General features: G+C 47.7%; 1 protein-coding gene across 1 annotated transcript in view; it reads right to left on the bottom strand.

The window, feature by feature from the left end:
• Positions 1–767: 767 nt before the first annotated feature.
• chsy1 (chondroitin sulfate synthase 1) overlaps positions 768–20744 on the bottom strand; it is a 30083-nt gene continuing 10106 nt past the window's right edge. Inside the window, exon 3 of the mRNA XM_049031026.1 lies at positions 768–3295. Coding sequence (XP_048886983.1) covers positions 1700–3295 — 1596 coding nt within the window. The 3' untranslated portion in view covers positions 768–1699. The remainder of the gene's footprint in view (positions 3296–20744) is intronic.

The following is a 20744-nucleotide window of genomic DNA, read 5'->3' as shown; positions in this document are numbered from 1 at the left end:
TCGACTCCAAAAGGCTTCTTAACAAGGATATGGGATCGACGTATTCAGTTTGGCTGGTGGTGGGGGAGGGGAGGGGAGTGGGTCGAATAATTTTATAGGCTGAATTGCGAAAAACTGAATTTGAGTCCGTAAATAGCAATTATTGGAGACAATGTAAGAGAAGCCCAAGATGCAGGTTAAGGGGCAGGAAAATCCACAAGCCGAGGGCCTGCAGAAGCCTTGCTTTGTGTGTCGTAACAAAGCCATCACTGGGCCACCATGCCCCACCCTCATATTAATATGGCGGGAATCACTAAAGGGGCTCCCTCTGCAGATAACTCCTCACACGCGGGGTCACAAGCAGGGGAAGCAGAGTTCCCTCTAATGAGCGGGAACAGCTCGGCCATCAGTGTTCTCAGCGGGACAACCGGCAGCGTGCCCCGCAATGGTCACCGTATCACGCCTGCCATCTCCAAATTGGGATTTCACTCCACTCATCCATTTCCTGCCCCCCCCCTTCCCCTGCATGTGGACAGGACTGTGACGATATATAAAAAAAAAAACTCGATCCTCCAGGAGAATGTTGACCCGTGACTGCGCACGCATCAGACCCCAGAGAAAACCACGCTAAATCTCTCACCACGCTGTGCTAGTAGCAATTTTCCGACTTCAGGCAAATAACCTTTACAAAACGGTATATATTCAAAGCAATTTGGGAATTAATCTGTTAACACAAGGCATTGCCAAGAAAAGTATTCAAAGGTTTTCAGAAATTGAACACAAAGGGGCTTGATACATTTATTATTTATTACATAGAAAATCTTCCCTAGCTGGACATAAGTCAAAGGCAAGAGATCAAAAACAGCCAAAGCCAGGCGCATCCCAGCACGGGGGAGAAATTCCCGGGACCAAAAGACATCATACCATCCACCCTCTCTCTAAGCTAACGCCCTGAAGAATGCTAGCATGACACGGTCGCCCCATTCTCCTTACAATCCAGCCGGCGTATGGCCTTCCTAGGCTAGTCAGTACAGCTATGTGTCCACAAGACATCCCTCTAATGCAAGGTGAAACCAAAAGAGTCTTTTTTTGGTGGAGGACAAACAGTCCTAACGGAGAAACGTAGGCCGACAGTTAATAAATTAAATTAGACGACAAATTATTTGCAGAAATTTATTTCAGCAGTTGTGCTCAGATAAAGAAACAAAAAAATCTAGAAACAAGTGATTTTCGGCATTGTTTTGTTTTTTTAAAAGGCGTAAAATCGATAGTAAATTTAAGGCCTGTAATGATAATTACGCTTGGCTTTTGGAACACCCTTCTCACTGATGAATGGAGTCTTCACGCAGTGCCCTGTAAACATCCATAAAGGATTAAAGCCCCCCCCCCACACACACACACACACACACACACACACACACACACACACAATCCAGGACCGCTCTCAAGAATACCTCATGGTACCTTCTCAGATTACATATAGAGGTCATAGTTTAGCAAACATTTTTTGTTGATACATACGTCATTGTTCCCAAGCCCAATGGAATATCGAAATTTTATTTTTCATTTTTTTCTTTTTAAAAACCAAAAATGCGAATACCCCTTGAACCCAATGAGCACTTGTTAGAAAATAGTATTTCCAAAATATATTCATTTAGTCCTTTTTTTTAAAAAATAAATTAGGTAGTTAGAAGTCCCCAGTTCAGTCTACCACAGTGCTTCACACGGTCCTTGTGGAACTGGTGTTACTGACGTGGATTTCCCGCAGCGAGGGGTCATTCTTTGCTAACCAGAGTTCGGCCAGCTGCAGAGCGGACCCGTGCAAAGACGCTTTAGAACCCAGACACATTTTGTACTGTTTTGGGTCAAGGTTTGGGTCACATGTGACGGGGTGGTGGACATGCACGATACCAGTGTCTGTGGTTCTGAATAGTCTGATCCCTGATTCAACAAATTTATTGAAGAGGTCCACATCCTCTAGGCCCCATCCCTGGATGGAGATATTGAAGCCACCCACGGTGATCAAGTCTGCCTTATGCAGACAGGCTATCCCAAACCCATAGTGTCTCCACAGGCCTGTCTTGGAGGTGAATACGTACTGGTTTTCACTGGGTGCCTTTCCCGCATAGACAACTTTGGGGTCATACTGGCTGAAAATGATTGGAAAGTAGATCTGCTTTCCGAGTATCGTGTTGCTTCTGCACCGATTCAGGAAATCGGCTGTAAACAGTAAGTCGACATCACAGTAGAATAGCAGGGAGTTGTCGGAGAAGCGCGTCGAGCCCATTTGCAGAGCCAGGGCGCGGGAAAAAGGTCCGAGGACATTCATGACCTCCAAGTCCGCCCGGGGGTACTTTGCTTGGTATTCTCTCATCAGCTCTGTCTGCCGTAGCCTCTCTGTGCTGTTGTTGGTGCTGAACAACAGGATCAGCAGCTTGACGTTTTGGTTTGGGATTAGGCAGACCTTCTCGAAGTTAGCCATGAAGCGGACAAATATGTCGTGACGGCCCAACAGTGGCACCAGGATGTTAACCTTCTCCTCCTTCGGCTCCTTGGGTTCAGTTTCCAAGCCACCCAGCTTGAACGGCACCAACATCTTGAGGGAGTTGGAGAGGAAGGAGAGCGAGTTGGAGTCCTGGTTAATCCTGCTGGCCAGGTGAGCAGCGTCAATCTCCTCATCCTCCTGGAAGTAAATCCTACTAAAGGTCTGCTGTAGGTAGGCGTGCCTCCTCACAGGGACGGTCATGGCCTTCCCCTTGTGTTTCTTGTACAGCAGCAGTAGGTCCAGCACATACTCTGCGCCGTACATGGGATTGACTCTGCGGTAGCCATATTGAACCTCCTTGAATTCGATGACGCGGCCCCTGATTTTGGCGTTGACGTTGATCATCTCCATCACCTGCATTGTTATGTCCTCCAGAGCCGACTTCTGTGAGGAGTCCATGCCCCGGCGTGGGGGCTGCTTCTCGGCGGATGAGTAGATGTACCGTCCCGTGATGAAGTCCCATTCCAGGACGTCCTGCCGCTGCTGTGGGTGGAACCTCATGAAGGAGGGTGCCACCCCCAGTTGCAGATCTTCCTTGCGCACCTCGGAACTACTGTAGCGGCCCATCTGTACGATCTCACGGTGCAGCTGGACCGTACGGTAGCGGAGCTCGTCGATCTTGCGTCTCAGCATGTAGCTGTGCAGCCGGTACTGATAGGGCGGGTTCTTGTTGGGGTGCAGTGTGATGGCCCGGTGGATCTTGCTGTCATGCAGGTCGCGGATGTATCCCTTCTTGTTCAGCTCATAGTTCTCATAGAACAGCTGCTGCATCTGGAGGGTAGAACAGGATGGACCTCGTTAACCACAGTCATGGAGGAAAAACGGGCCCGCCGTTAACGTCATAAACCACGGTGCTGAATCAGCCCTGAAGCCACCATCATCTATCAAATCGTTAATAACCACAAGAACAAAACAATTCATTCATTATAAATTACGCAAGATTACAGGAAACTTAAAACGTTGCATCTTACACTGTTGGTTATGATTCCGGACCATTAAAAAGGGCCAACAGAGACTTATTACAGGGCTGGGTCACAGCCTTGTATTCTACCGGGCTCAAGGAACACCGGCGCTGCTGAAGGCTAAATATTGACAAAGAGCAAGTTTTTGGTCAGCAGTGTTGACTCAAAACCTGTCAAAGCTTTAAAAACCGAAATGTTCCCCTGGTCAGTGGGGATTAAATGTTTAAACTGTGGTACAGCTGTTCGGGCCCTCATTGGCAGTGATTCAGCCGCGGCCAAGAAGGGAGCTTCTGTACTCTTTACTTCCAATGAAGAAATTATTGCATGGCCAGAAATCTATTTGCGGGAGTGTACTACATTAAGAAGGGTGAGATTTGAAGAGGGGGTTTTGGATGGTTGCCGGGGGTCCCATCCGAAGGGGGGGGGGGGGGGGAAATACGCAACAAAATGGACCGGAGAGGGTGAAGGTAGGCAGCAGGAACTGACATGCAGGAGGACAGACAAACTGCATCCTTCAACCTTTAAAAATTCACCCCCAGAAAGCCGGTTTGAACACAATTTTATGGTTACTGCACCCTTCCCTTATCTCTGTGAGAAGGTTTACTAGCATATAGCACATCTCCCACAGGCGGCCACTAGTTTCTAAAACAAAGCTGATAAAGTGAAATGTGAACATCCAGGAAACTTTTTCAATATTTCTTACTGGAGACACACAGAAACTCTCTGATGACACGTAACCAGGTGAGCTGAGTCAGTTCCACAGCGCAGATATCAAATTGTCTAGGGACATCCCCCAACCTCCCACATACACACACACTTGCATTCATATCTTTGTGGGGACCATCCATTCATTTATACAGGCAAAACCCTAATCCCAAAATTGACAACTTTAACTTTAACCATAAGTAACCAAAAAAAATAAAAAATACCAGAGACTTCTAGCATTTTTAGTTCTTTGATTGCAGGCAGATTTTTATTAAACTGATTGGGTGTGTTGCCATAGAAACACAGAGGGACACTGAACACATCCAGTCCTGGGCTGTGTGTGTCAGATGCCTGTTAGCAAGCCGACCCACAAAGGAGGTCTGCGGCCCACCTACAGCAGCATCCAAGCCCCAGAAATGGCAGATTAATTATGCCGTTTGTTGACAGCTTTTGGAAAACTCAAGATGTTATGATCAAACAAATGTACTCATTTAAAAAATGACGCTACTGAAATTGGCTGAAGACAAACATTTCACACGTGCAATTAATTGCAGACTCGCCGCAACAGAACATGGAGACTCCCCCCCCCCCCCCCCCCCCCACAAGGGTATTTGGATTTTAGACGCTCATCCGTGTTATAAGGGCCGTTACTCTACTGGGGGTGTCGTCTAATAGGAGAGCCTTAAAGTTAATACACTACAGACCTTCCACATGTTGCTCAACAATGTATGAACCACGATTACTTATTTTTTGTAATAACAGCAAGAAGGGTTGGGAGGTTCTATCTGCATAAATGTTTGAAAAGGCTCTACTACTGAACCATATTAATCTTCAAACTTTTACAAGTTAGGAAAAAGTTTGGTGGGCAGGATTTAAAAGGCAAGGAAGGTTTTTTTTGACAGGCCATTTGAAAGTTAAAAAGTTATAAGCCTCTCCACCCTTCAGAGTGACACTGATCATATTCCTCACCTGCGGAGCTGGGAGTTACGCGTTTATTTTTTACCGTCAAAAACACTATTAAAATGGCATAAATTGCACCCTTTGAGATGCACTCACCTTAAAGAAACTTCATTTTTGCCTTAAGGAGAAAAACTTGAGGGTTTTTCAAAATAGCTGGCAGTATTAATGCATGTGATGCTTCACAGCTCTGACGCGTCGCTGCTCCGCAGCCAATCACAGCTCCGCAGCCAATCACAGCTCTGTATACATCATTACTACAGGACAGCAGGATACTCCCCCGCTCCACTGAGTTTCTAAAGCCTTCCCTCAACAATTTTCACCCGTATCCCCACTGCGCAACACTACCACCCCTCCTCCAGCTCTTACAGAGCCTCTAAAATGGTCGCAACTCAGTTCTATGCAAAGCCGATTTCTGTGGTGAGTAAGCGCTTAACCAGCCAGGACAGGGAGTCAAACGTTGGCTTGGATACAGAAGTTATCATGCTGGCAGCTTAGTCACTGCAGAAGCAAATTTTTAAATCTTAAAAAACAACTTTTAAAAGCACTGAGGCCCAGTGCAGTGCGTTTCGGAAATATTCCCCAGAGCTCTCACCTTCGCTGCAAAAATACCGATTGGCACAAAGGAAAGAATAAAAAAAATTAAAAAAAAACTATAAAAATAAATGATCCAAGAGGGTGACACAAACAGTCACATAAACAAGCCCCATGCCGGAGATTCTGTCAAAACCCGATAGGAGTCACCCAGACCTGGCTCAGAAATAAGACTCAAAAATGTGCTTTAGTCAGCAAGATGTCAGCACAGAAGAGTACAGACTAATACACACTTTCCACCAGATATTTGCAGAGGGGAGGGTGGCTAAACTGAGCCCGAGAATGTCAGCACATGGCAAGAGAGACTACAAACCCAAGGCAGGCACCTTACAGCTGGGCTATAAGGCTGCTCGCAGCTATACGGCCGTTCACAGGATGATCGACTCCGGGATCCACACAGCCCACCACACCCGGGACGGACAGGTCTAGGGTCCGCACCCACCCCACACAACTACACAGAGCTCAGTGGGCTGGGCCAGTATCCTAAAAACGGTGCTTGTGATTTGTGGCCAATTTTAAAATTCCAGTTCATGACCGAGTCAGATGTGTGGGAATAGCAGGGGTCAGCAAAGTCGCCCTTAAACGCTGACAGTTCAAACCTAAAGCCCCGTCGTTAAAGTGTCTGTTTTGTTGATGTTCGAAAAAAATTAAAAACAGAAGCACTGGGGACGTCAACAACAGCAGCACATGCTGTATAGGTCAGAACCACCAGCGCGTCTAACAAACCTACCCAGTTTCAGTCTGTTTCACGGACGTCAAGGCTGAGCATGTCAGAGCAGACAGCAGCGCTGTAAGGAAGAACTAACTCCTCTGGGGAGGAAAGCGAGAGTTGCGTCTAATTTACCACACAAAGCAGTGACTGCACAACAACAAACTGCATGCAAATGTAATTGGACGAGCTATTAGCCCATCTAATTGGCTGTTTTGTGGGCACATCTTGGCTGGCTGTCTGGCTCTTATCTTCACTCTGTTGGCCAGCGATCCCTCAGCATGGAGTAACAGCCTCACGACAGCTGCTCTGTACTCTGCTGTGACCAATGAATGCATCCAGATCAGTTGGGGTTAAATAGGCGACCGATAAGTACGGGTTTCGCGGTGAACGGTACTTGTACTTTGCGCAAGTTAAACTGCTCGTGGGAGTTTTACTTACACAAAAATATTCTGAGGACAGAATGTAAAATGATTGGTTCAGAGAGAGAACCAATGAAGTTGTAGAGGTGGGTCCAATCAACTACAGGATGCCAGACCAAGACATCTGATTGGATGGACCCTCCTACTCTAGTTGCTTAGACCTACCTCCTCTACAGTCTCATTGGTTCATCTCCAATCATTACTCCTACTTCCCTTAGAACATTTTTTGTGTTACTAAAACTGTGCAAAACAGCCAGTCACATGGAAGAGGTTTTACAAGGTTGAGCACGACAAGCCAGGGGTGATGTGCATCAGATAGTGGGAAACCTGTAATTAAACAGATTGAGGCACGCAGGAAAGTGTGACGGAAGGTCATTTTATTCCCCAAAAGCTATCCAAGTGATTTTCAGTTTTCATAGGTGATCGCTTCAATGAGTCGAGGTTAGTACCTTAGCACAGGCTCCTTCCCCGGACCTTTATGTAATGAAATATGTTTTTCATGTTGGCCAAAGAGCGGAAACTCATTAGATGCAAATGAATGGACATTCAAGCAAATTGTGCGTATTTATAATGCAGCAATAACCTGCAAAGAGTCTTCTGAATAGGTACTGCAATTAAAATGCTAAACTCAATGCGGACCCATGTTATTAAGTTCACAAGTTAATATTCAGTTGGAATTAACAGACACGAAAAGGTGTGCAGTCCACAGAGAGGTCCAACATCTACGGGATGGTGACAGCAAAGCGGAAATTACTGCTCGGTTCATGATGTCGCAGTTTGAGCTTCTCAAAGAACACAGCTTTCCTTGAGCCAATCTGATATCATAATTTCATGCCCCTCCATTGAATGCTCATTAGGCATGAAAGCACAGACCCGGACAAGCCATGGGTAGCACAAAAAAAATAAAAAATGTTTAGAAGACAGGATGTCGCCCGAGCCTGGACCTCCCTCCGCCCCTCTGCCCCCACCTCTGTGTTGCCATGTAATCAAAGGAACGACGGAGACCGCAGAAGGTACTTTAAGCTCAGGCAACCATTGAGAATCACACAGGACGCACATTGATACCAGATCCACCACATCGATAACAATCAAGATTTAAGAAGAAAACGGGACTGTCGAGACGCTTCTCGGCTTCTAGAGGGATTAATATCACAGTGAAGCGGGCAGCTATTGGAAGCAGATGTGGAGAAATGAAAGGCAGACAGAGGAACTGTGCTACACGTCAGTAACGATATCACGCTCGCAGCATTCACCATGTTCCGGAGCATTCACGACTGAATGCATACCAGATTGAGCTGATCAGCAGGAGGAAAACCATGTACTGGCCATAGCGGGAACCAGAGGATGATCCAGCAATGAAAGCCATAAGGCCCTCACAGAGTCTTTTAGCCCGCATCTTCTGGGGAGTGATGGGAGATGGGTGGGCGGGGCTTTTCATCGGACAGCCCATTGGATACCCTGCCAAGAGACCCCACAGCTACCAGAAGTGTTACTTCCCTCCTCCAACAGCAGAACGCCACTTCCAATAATAGCTAATTCAACAGTTTATTTTGCAGGAGCACTACCAAGAAAAGGGAAGACACATGGCTGTCTATTTGGCCAATGGAGACCAGAGAACATGCTGGAATAAAAAAAAAAAAAAAACACAATCAGACTAGGAGTAATGCTGTCAATATGCTTATACACCAATTCACAAGAACAAATTTGGGCTTGGCAGGGGGGGGGGGGGGGGGGGGGGGGGGGGGGGGGGCTGTTTCCAAGCAAACAGTGCTGTGGTGTTAGACTACGGCTGTGTAGAAATTTCCTTACATAGAGTTGCTGGGAGGTGATGTAGCAGCACGCAGACATAACAGTAAGTAAGGCAGGTGTGAGTGCAGGATACCCATAGCCATACAAACCACAGATGACTCACTACTGGGGGTGTGTCACTCCCAGGAGGCGAGGAAGACTGAATGGCACCCGCCCACCTGTCACCTGCCCAAGATGCCATGTCCCCAGAGTACGATCTTCACACAGAATGGCATTAAATGCTTTCGCTTCATCCAAAATATTTAGCTGTAACTGGCTAATGAGTTAATCCATGTTAAGCAGTTACGAGACTGGATTAGGAATGTCTTACACCCGTCTTACCGATTTACACGCTGAAATAATGTGGCAGGGGGACATTTTACTCACATCCAAGTCGCAGAAAAGCAGAGAATTACACTCCGACTTAACATGCTGCTAATTCGCACGTCTGCCTTCTGCCTCCCGAAAGCAGAACGTCTGTCTGTCAGGGAGAGAGGAGACGCCTCCAGACTTGGCTCCTGTCGAGTGCGGGACCACAGACAGAGCCGGGCTTCTGCCGGACGATGCCAGATGTGACGTGGGAGCTGCGGAGCTCCGCAGTGCCCACGCCGTGCCATTCTTCCCAGTAGGCCGGCAGATGGTGCATCACTGGCCGGCAGTCCGGGGGCGACGTCAAAACAGAGAGGGCCGGGTTTAAAACAACAGGACCTTCCTACACAATGCAAGGCCGGACGGAAATTCCTGTACAGGCCTTTTCTAAAAAGGCATCATCTAAAAACATCACGCTCTGACCATCAGGGCGGAACTACGATGTTTTTCAGGCGAAGAGAATTTCATAATGCCTGAAACGTGAGGACAGGCGAAAGCCAGTGTAGGGAAATCCGAGCCCCCAATATTAGGGCCCCATTTTCCCCCGATTACCCTCATATCAGCCTGCAGCAGGAGAGTACAGTCCTGTAACACAGAGGGGTAAAAAGGCCTTTTGTCATCCATCTCTAATTGGTCCAAATGATCACTTATTTCTTTAATAAACTCAAGGGCATGTCTGTCACAAGACTGTTGAAAGATGAGGGAGGGGGGTAATTCTATTTAAATGGGCCATTTTAATACTGGCCTGGAGGACCAGGGTATACCAGATGGGTCGGGGCCCCACAGAGTCTTTGGATCTTTAAAGGAATGGCGCAGACACGCAAACGACGGAGTCTAGTTTCAGTGGAATTAAACTCTCTAATGACAACCTGTTGATAAGAGTCTCTGTACAGCTGCAGAAATCTGCACCGTGATCCTGAAGGACGGATGTCAGGGTGCTGCAGTGATGCTGCAGTTTCCTGCAGTGAAGGTCTGGGGGGGGGCGGGGGTGTGAACGCTGATAGAATGAGATCTGTCTTTTGGTTATTAGAAATAAACCCAGGTTTAACACGGCGGATCAGAAGACGCACTAAAAACGCACACCAGCTCGTGGAAAGACAAACAAACAAACAATCACTGTCACTTACTTCAGAGGCAAAAGCTAAAATTGAATTCAATGTCAGCTAACTCGTCACATGACCTATAGTGTCATCTTATCCCCATGCAATTTAAACATTTAAAAACAAATTCCGCATTGTTCTTTCCCACCATCCCGCTCCTGAAATTCCAGCTACATCCCCGATTTAATCCCTCACGGCAACTTCGACCGAGACCCAGCAGAAATCCATCAGATTGGAAGGTCGTGCCGATTTGGTGGGCGGCTGCTCCCCCGGGAGGTCAGTCCGATGACGACATCAAGGCCGGGTTGTTCTCATTCAGGAGATACAGCACGACATGCTTTTTGTTTTCATATAAGGGTTGCTAAGCAAGGCCCACTGCCGATAACGGTGACCTTCGGTTTCCCACACCGATAGACAGGCGACGGGACCAGTTTGTGAGTGACAGAGGACAACTTTAAGCCCACGTTTTAAAAAGTAGTCCTTTGAAAAGCAGCTGTGAATTGGGCCGATTAACCGGTTAGCCGATACACAGTATGACAACGTCTCTCAGACTTCAGAAATTAATATTTCGGTAGACGTGTTGAGGGGGATATGGCAAATGCGTCTATCGGTTAGACTCCAGCTTGTATGCCAGTGAAATATACAGAAGAACTACACTGCTACAGGCTGAAAGAAATGAACCAAGAACTGAGGAAGGCATTGCTGATAGACGAGGCTGCCTTTGGCCCAGATGATTCAGTACAGGAAAATGACTCCAGTCCCACTTACGCTTCAACAGCCCGCCAAGTGTGCCATAATTATGCAAAGTGAGCAGGAAATGGGAGCGTACAAATGGAAATCCACCTGTCTGCATGCCAGACGTCGCTCTTCAGAGGAGAGTTGCAATCGTTCCTACAGATCAGTACTTGGTTCATTACTTGGCCCTGAATGGGCATGAGCTAGATAAGGCCTGTCAGGGTAAATAATGCAACAGTGTTGAGAAAGCATTGTTAAGAGAGCCGCTGGATCTCGAGGTTACGCGAGCAGCCTTCGGAGTAGATGCGACAGCGCGGTATCAGGAAGACACAACATGGTAGGTCACGTGAAAAACGTTTGCCTCGTTTATTCTCTGCTGAGCACCGCGGGCGTCTGCCGTGGAGGCCATTGACAAGTCCTGGCTCCGCCCTCTCTAAAAATACACCCCCAGGCAGACAGGCAAATTGAGGAAGAGTCTCATGGAGGCCGTTAAGGTTTTCGCTTCAAGCAGATTCAAGCAGTAACTGTAGAATCTCGCATGGATGTCAGGGGGCGAGAACATTCCCTCACGCAGCCCTCGATGACGTGCTCCTCTCCGCAGATCCTCCCAGGTCGTCCCCTGAATCCTCTGACACTTCCATTGATCAAAGATCTCCAGAAAATTAAAGCTGCGTCATAGCTTGATCAAGATGGATTCAAGGGAGCGCGCCATGTCCCACCCCAGGAACTCAGACCATAATTATTTCCAAGACAAACCACACAGTGGGGAGGAACCAGTCGCTTCTCGGCCGCCGTCGAGTTCAGAAAAGGGCATGACTGGGAAACGAACGTGCGCCGCTAAACGACAGTCCGGCTGAAAGGCAAGGCCAGAACTAAGGAGGGTGAAATAAACAGTATTTACCAATGTCGCGTCCTTCCTTTTTACATTCAGCTGAACAAATCCTCAAGGCTGATCCGCCCCCCCCCTTACAAGACACATACCTCTGAAGGCACAGGAGCAGAGCAGGCAAAATCTGCAGGGACACAACTCACCCGAACAACAGCCTCTTCACCCACCTGAGGTCTGGTAAGCGCTTCCAGAGAGGCTCAGAAGCTTCTACCCTCAAGCCATCAGACTGCTTAATACCTGCCTGACATTTAACTTGTATCCCCTCCTATGCATATCTCACTTTATTGCAGCTGTACTTATTTATCCTACAGTATAACTTTTGCATTTTTTTATATTTATAACAACATGCCTACTTCAGTGTCTTATGTGGTCACTGTTTACATGACAGAGCTGACCGCCTTACGCTTGACTGCAGGGTTACGGTCCGACTGTGTACCTTGCATGTGACAAATAAACCCTTGAATCCTTTTCTGAGATGGACGCTGGTAATTATACCCCCACGCCAGGGAACAGCATACTTGTGGAACCCTGGTATTGGCAAACAACGCCCAAAAAATAAAGTGGAAGACGGTACAGGAAGGGACATGGGCACACTGATGTCTGCGACAGGGGTTTATACTTAACGCAAATTACTGAAAGTGAAAGGGGGGGAGGTGGATACTATGCAGAGCCTATAATCTTGTCGACATTTTTGCCAAAAACAACCCTAAAAATCGGAGAGCCCTGCGCCGGGTATGTATGTCGAATCCATAACTTTTGTTGAATGAAAGTGACACAGACGCAGAGCCACATATCCAACACCACCACAGGAAGCCCCCACCGGCAGGAGCCTGTGCGAGAATATCCTGTAAAATGAGCTGAAAACTGCATGCAAAGTCTCCCACCCCCCAAGAATACACGCGTCTGCAGGTCAGCCCTACCACCCAGACTCCCGAACCTGTAAACCACATTAACTGCAAGGCTGAAAGCAGAAATATTCACTACGACCAGGTATTAAAAAGGCCTTTGAAGGTCGCAATAATCACCTTAGGTTTTATTTCACTGCAGTTTCAGCCCCAGCTCCCAAATCCCTGGCAAGGAAAGGTACTGGTTTGGCTGAAAACCAAGGGAGCTAAAGACTCCAGGCAGGAACATTTAAAGAGGGATAAATCTATTTATATTAACTTTTGCAAAACTTAATGGAAATCTCATGTGCATTAAATGCTGATCCCAGAACGGGAAGCTAATAAACTGTATTAGCAGAGAAAGGGACTGAGTTTGTCCCGGAGGCGACTGGAGAAGGACGGTGCTCAAGTATAACTAGCAACAAGAAAAACCAGAACGATAAGTAATGAAAACCTCAGCTAATTCCCACACGCCAGCCCATAGCTCCCACCACCAAACCATAAATGTGAGGACTCCATCCGCGCCTCGACCAGGACTGGGGTCAAACCTCTATGTCCGGATAGCCACATAAAAAGAAACCACACAATATAAAAAGTAGGACACCCGCCGATTTGCATAAAATAATTTAAAACGCTTTTATAAGTTGTGAAATGCACTAGGGAAACTTAAATCATAAAATTCAAAATTAAGTAACCAAATCAGGAGGAAAAAATAAATTATAGAACCACAAAACCCCAAAAATCACCATCAGATTACATGGAGTAGCAGGGAAGAGTTATTCATCGTGACTTCTTTCCTATGTAGGAAGGAGCTTCTACTTGGTCATGGTGCATAGTGGAAGGCTGTCTTGAATGGAAGACAAAAAAAAATTAAAATGCATCAAAACTGAAAGATTTTACATTTCTTTGTAACCTTCTGTTTTCATCACTCTCTTCACTTAACAAGTTCTGCCCACAACCAGTAATTTAGTTGACAAGTCGCTGTCAAAGGCACCTGCAAGACCAGGTGTTCATCCAGAACTCCTTCAACAGAGACTCATCTCTCAGAACCAGAGGTTCATCAAAACTCCAGCTGCTGCTCTAGAACTGGCCCTGTGCACCCAGCTGGACAGCTGACCCGCCCCGTCCCTGAAGTCACCCTAAAAACACACCTTAACCAGACGCCAATTCCACAAACCCTCGTGAGAAGCTGTTAGTGGGACGCCAGGCTTTGCGGGGCTTTCAAATAATCCCCAGGAGAGGAAAAGTTCAAAAGGGCTCTGAGGCTATGGCTCTAAGTAGAAGGCAGCGGCGGTCAGGTGTGCGAGCTCTTCCCAGCCCCTAGGAGGGCGGGGGAGCAGACGGGGATCCAACCAGACTTAATCACAGTCCCGCCACGTTTGATCCTGGAGCCTGAGCTGGGCGAATATGGGGGCACAGGAGCAGCTACGCGCCCCTCCGGCACGGTAGAGATGTCCCCAGCGCTGCGTGACAGACAGGTGACAAACGCACAACCCAGCGCTCACTTTCTCCGGGGATGGATTAAGATTCAAGGTGTTCATCAGATTAGCTAATGTTCAGAAGAGAACCACGTTTCTCGGTATGTTTATTACATGTTAAAATTGTACCAACCACTGCAACGTTCTCCCTGACCTTTGACTCCTCAAAATCTTAGGTACATGCTAAACTTTCATAGAATAATGTTAGATTAAATCAGGTGAGGAAGGCATGATACCAAAACAAACATCAGTATCTCCGGTATCAGTCCATTAAGCGAGTGGTACAGGCTGGAATGTACCATTATACACCAGTGAGGGTTTAATAAAAACACCATTTTGATGTGGACATTAAAATCTCTTACAGAATGGACAGGCTGCCAAATAGCAGGTAAAAGACTTCTGCCACATATTTGTGAGGGGAAAAGGCCTGTGGAGACAGGCCACAGTGGGGGCTATGGGGAGAGAGGAAGAGCCGGTCCACAAAAGGCCGACGTAGCCAGACCGTACCATTATCCCTCAGTACCCTCAGCAATGCAGGCAGCCGCCTTGTAGAGAGATATAAACAAAACAACAAGCACGATCAAGGCCCTGCTCGTCAGATAAAAGGAAACCCAAAGCCTGAAATTTACTAATTATTATACCAATCCAGCTGCACAGAAAAGAAACAGATTCTCAGGATAAAATACTGGGTTCTATTTGGGGAAATCAAGACATGACACACACCAGCAAAATGAAAGAACCCAAACGGAGAAACCCCCCCCCCCCCCAAGGTTACCGCCTACAGCAAATACTGGTTGAGTGACGAACACTAAACTCTCACCTTGCTCCCTCATCAGACCTCAGTAATCAGTGTCACACAATCTAAGTTGTACTGAAAACTAATTCATTTTTAAAATGCATCATAGGTTTCACACACATGCTTGGTAAAAAAAAACTGCTTTGACATCTGAGAAATATGTATGTAGCTAATTGGTCAAGGGCTGTCAACAAATCAGCACATTAACCAGCCAGAGGACTATCCCTGCATAGAAAGATGCCCTCTACCCCCCTCCCCCAACTTGTGTAATTCAGCATATTTTAGTTATATCCAAACTATCCAGCCATCCATTTATGCAGGACAGGATTTCAGTCAGCCTGGAGCCTGTCAGGCAGAGGGGGCGCACACACACACACACACACACACACACACACACACACACACACACACACACACACACACACACACACACACACACACACACACACACACACACACACACACACACACACACACACACACACACGGGTTCCCTGGCCAACAATGCTAGAGTCTGGGTTAACGTGCCAGTAGTTCATACTTAAAGAAATCCTGTACACAAACAGCTGATGGGCATAAAGGGATATTTTCCTGAAATGTAAAGAAAAAGAAAGATGGAGGAGAATAACGCTGACAGCTGACAGTACAGCAGCGACAGCCTTCAAACAAGCGACCGCCCCGACAGACGAGGACGACCAGGCTACACCCTGCGTGCCAAAGCTTCCCTACCGGTGACATTTTCACGCGGTTCACGGCGCATGTGCTCCTCCACACGCTTGCACAGAATCGACTCTGATGTGGCTGTTTAGCAAAGACTCACATCAGGAATTTTTTTGGTGCAACGGAACCAAGGATTACAAAGAAGACTGCATCACCTTCAGAAGCTTCATAGCGACTGAATTCATGATCGCATGCGGTCAGGATATCCAGAGGCATTTCTTAAGACTTCAAACATGGTCATGTAAACAGATGGTTGTGAAATCAGAGATTACTAACAAGGAAGGTGTTTACTGCATAACTGCGGACTGCATTCAGGCCGCCACGGAGATGTTGCTTAATGCCATCCCACAGGAAAGTTCGTTACAGCGAGTGAAACACACTATCTCAGGGTGGAATCTGATCTCTAATCAGGCGGCTTGCGGGCTCTTCTGGTCATTTTGAAAGGCCTCTTGGTATGTCAGCACTTTGACATGCTGTGACGGAGCAAGACTTCACGCTCCCGCCCGTCGTCCCGTCCTAGATTCCCCTTTAACTAGTTGCTGAAAAGCAAAAGGTTCGGCTGAGCAAGGAAGCCAACGGTGATGGAAAGCCTGCGCATTCCTGGGAGCTTCCGGACCCGGAATAACCTGCTATTCTTAGAATTCAGTGACAAGGAACTTTCCAGAAGGAAGAGGTGAAGAGATGCAACAAAATGGAAAGATGGGTAACTTAGAAACCCCCCCCCCCTTGTTCTTCCTATGTGGATGGGAAGTTCATATCTTTTTTTGGGGGGAGTCACTAATCTTTACATAGAGGTACCATACTGAGTGTGACTGGTGGGGCAAGCAAGGCGGATCCACTTAGAGACCTGCGGAGTGCAATCAGCCACACTACAGGATGACAATGATAATGTGGGACCAGACGCACACAGGAGAGCAGCCCCCAGGGACGCCCTGTTCATTAATGTGCGTCTACAGCAGAAGTACCCATAGGGACTAAACTCAGTCCTGCCACATATTCCACAGTAATGGGTGTCCATTAAGGCAAGCTGGGGCACTGACTGCCCACCGCAAGGTCACCCACAGTCATATTCTCCGGACCATCATGCACCATGGGGAGGGAACTGAGGATCGTCTTAGAATCAAAAGTCTCGAAAACGCAAAGAGCCACAGAGTACAGCCCCCAGAATAATGAGCCTGTATCAGCAGAGAGCGCAGTGCAGGCCAGCGGAGCATCTACAGAGAAGAGGTAGGGGCTGTGCGCATCTCGATCCCCTCTGCTTCAAGACAGACACAGGGACCCTGGTTTACAGTCTCCCCTCAGTTTGTGGCACTTGGCAAACACCCAAGATGGAAACCATCTCTGGCGAAGAGGGGACCTGTCCGGTCTGCGGAATCACAGCACGGCTCCTCAAACCATCTGGAATACTTGCCCATCCACGCAAACTAAACACCAGGCGGATTCCGCGCGTTCGGAGGAGGGCGTGGCCCAAGCACCGACAGCAGCAGAAGCTATGGGATCCTGTCCAGCAGCAGAAGCCCAGAAGAGTCTGGAAATCCATAGAATGAAAGGGAGAGAAACCACCCCAGCCTTAAAAAAAACCAAGCCAGGGTGCCGGCTTTTCAAATGTGGACAAGAGGAGTCCCACACCACACGAGTAACATGGAAAAGGCCGTCGTTCCCAGAATGACTGCGCCCGATTACGTTATCATACGCTTCTGAGCACATCTGTACATGGTTTCGCTACACAATGGCTTGTCTTGACTCTCTGTGTGTCCCCCACCACACTCCTTATCAGCTCCTCTCCAAGATGGGCAAACCCCCCCCCCCCCCCCGACTTGGCGATGCGGATCTCGACAGACGGAGAAGCTCACAGCACACTGATTGTCTGTCCTTCCGAACAGTACAGCGCTTGTGGGGGCTAAAAAATAAGGAGGCAAGGCAGTCAGACACACTGCTGTGGCTCAAGGGCTCATCTTTGTCTCCAGTCTGCAGGCAGACATGTTAAACAGCCTATTTTTAGGGTTTGTCTTCCAAGGATCCTTCACAGATAATTGGATATTTCGCACAGCGGAATGCTGGGAGTGTACGGCTCATACAGGCTTCCCCGGGGCCAAAATGGGTCTCCCAAAAACCCGAGGGCCCATCTGGCTCCCCCCCCCATTGCTTAGACACCGACCACAAACAGCCGTGTGTTTACGTTACGTCACAAAATCGCAATGAGACGTTTGTCCGCTGTCACATTTCGTAAAACCACGTCAGTCTTTACTTAAACTACATCCATGTGCACCAACTTCAGGAAGACGCAAGTTTCACATATAGTGTTCATTTTCTTACACATTTTCCAAGTGTATACCTAAAGGTTAGAAAACTCATCTTTAAGAAGGATATAAACCAGCAATTAACTTCTCTTTTTACAACAGGAACAAGATATCGGGTTTCTCTCGTGGCATAATTTATCTGGCAAAAGAACCCATGAATTAATACGTTGAAGCTCATCTACTGGAGACCGTTGCACAGCGTTGTTCAGTGGTTCGTTCATGTGCAATTCAGTTCCCGTGTTACTGATCGCTGTTGCCGGAAGCATAGATTTGATCTAGTCTCAAGTTTGGCGTTAACAGCACTGACATCTCCGAAATAAACTTGACTCAAAAATAATTACGAAAGCACTTCTGTATAGTGAAGATGGAAAATAGACAGCAGGTAGATACCATCAAGTCGAATTGGGCAGTATACCAACATTAGAGTGCTTGCCAATCATTTTGCTGACGTTAGTGTTTGATCATTTCTTCCCCTACGGGTCACTTTTGTAATCTGTCACCTTAAAAACTACAACACTCATGTGTTGCCATGCGTTTCCGCACCATCCAGACTTCATTCATCACTCCCAAAACCAGAGCGCACTTTATTACGACTGCACTTTCATTTAAGCAATACAAATACTTTAAGTCCTGGTTTTATTATTGTTGATTAAACGTATATATTCTGTTCCGTCTGTCACCATGAATTATGTCCTGCATAAAAATATAAAAGTGGTGCGAGTGCCCCAGCTTTACTTAAAGCACATTTAAGCAACTGAACCATTTTTATAACAGAAGACAATACGCACTGCAACAAACTCTTCTCATTCAGGATCTGTTATGATCTTCAGAATTTTGCAGGGTTAAAAAATTGTGAATTTTTCATGAATGAGGTAAATGTTTAAAAATACCGTGGTATCGATTTTAGGTCATATCACCCAGCCCTACTCCCCGGCTTAAGGGGGGGGGTGCAAGGGCACTGAGAACTGAGCAACAGACACAAAGATTTCCCATCTGCTGAGGGGGGAGGGAGACGGAGCGGCAGTCATCGTTCCATCGATCGGAATGCGATCGCTAGGGCTCAGCGGCCATGCCGATGCTTCAAGGCCCCCGGCGTTCCGCACGGGCCGGTTCCGCCAGCTGGTACGCCACACTCGGCTACATCTCTGCTGCCGCCGAGGAACCGGAGAAGGAAAAAAAAACGAGAAAAGAAAGCTTGAGTGACCCGAGGAGGTCCGGCTATGGGTGCCGTCTCGCAGCAGAATGAGGCACGGAAGCAGCTAATTTAAACAAAACGTCAGAGTCGTTAACATTCAGGAGGCGCCCTGGAGAGAGTCCTGGTGGTCTGGAGGAGCGGCCCTCCCCACTGCCCTGTTCGACAGGCGAGTCGCTTACAATGTGTTAAGTCAATCAGGAAGCCTGTCTCCAGGTGGTCAGATTTCAGCTTGAAAAAATTGGGACATTCAATTTAAAAGCATGAAAGTGAGACTTAAGCAGTACTGCTGGGAGAAGTGACGCGTTTTTTTTTTTTTTTTTTAGAAAAAGTGACAGGTTGCGGGTGGGTAATGGTGTACCCCTCCCGAACAGAAAATTACAGGGGAAACTCTGAGTGGTTGAAGATCCGGGACTCCAAGAAAAAAAGTGACTGGAATGGCGATAAGGGGGAAGCTGCCGGTTTGGACACGAGAGGCTCCAGGGGCCGCAGGAGAGCGATGGCACACTCTCCGGGTCCCTGTCCGTCTTCCCGCTCTGTCGCTCGCTGGTGGTCCGAGGTCACCGAAAGGGCACGGGAACGCCGGCCCAGGCTACCCTGAGCCAGGCCTAACATCAGTTTGACAGCTTCACGCCATTAAACGTAGCTCATGTTCTGCTCTGGAAACTGCAGGACCAGGTCAAAATTCATATTTAATTCCAAAATCCAGCAGCAAACAAGGTCACCATGTAGCCCTGGTACATGCAGGCACTACTGGACCAAGCCGTCTAGGGCCTAGGAGAACGGGTCACCACTGCATTTAGGAGAGCAGCTGAAAAAAACCCCACCTACAGCTTTATCTTCATGCGGGATTTCAGGCAGGCCTGTGGACACAGGAAGCCCCCCCCCCCCCCCAAAGGCGCCCTCCCACTGCAGGCCAATCAGCACCGTGCATCGCATGGAGTCTGATCTTTCCTTTGCTTTGATAATCTTCAACTACATCTGTGTTTGGGTTTCATCGAACAAGATGAATTGGACTACAAATTAAGTTGCTGAGACCAGAGAACGTTCTTCTGCGTCTATTTGGACACCTTACGGGAATGTTCATGGAGACACCGTACCCCTGCTCCATTCTCAGCGGTGATAAGGCATGTAAGACCAGTGTGTATTGCCCAAATGGTGGCAAAGGCATGGGCCCCCTACCCTCCTGACACATGTGAGCAGGAACAGATTTCCCAGCCTATAATCAATCAATCTTCTTCATGAACACTGCCGCCATCCACTGGCCAGAGTGACACCTCCAGATGTTGCTGACCGAGCAGCTAAGCACACAAGTCAACTCAGCATTGCCAGCTGAATATTCAAACATCACCCAGGAACAGCCAATTAAAGCAGCTGGAACAAATCTGGGTAATCGGGGCACTCGGACGTCGACGGGACGGCCAAGCAGAGGTCCTCCTGCGTGCCAATCCGGAGTCTGACCCAGAAGCTTGTTGGAGAGAGACTGGCTCTCCAGCTCTCTGCTTCTAAGCACTTAGAATAACAGCAGATTTTACGCAGATTCCCACGACGTAATGCTTGATCCATGGTGCAGCTGCGGAGATACCAACCCAGTAGCCTAGCCTAGCGTGAAAATGTACG

The sequence above is a fragment of the Brienomyrus brachyistius genome, chromosome 11, assembly GCF_023856365.1.
Source record: "Brienomyrus brachyistius isolate T26 chromosome 11, BBRACH_0.4, whole genome shotgun sequence".
NCBI lineage: Eukaryota > Metazoa > Chordata > Actinopteri > Osteoglossiformes > Mormyridae > Brienomyrus > Brienomyrus brachyistius.
The sequence above is the reverse complement of the archived record's forward strand: the minus strand, read 5'-3'. Positions and strand labels throughout refer to the sequence as shown.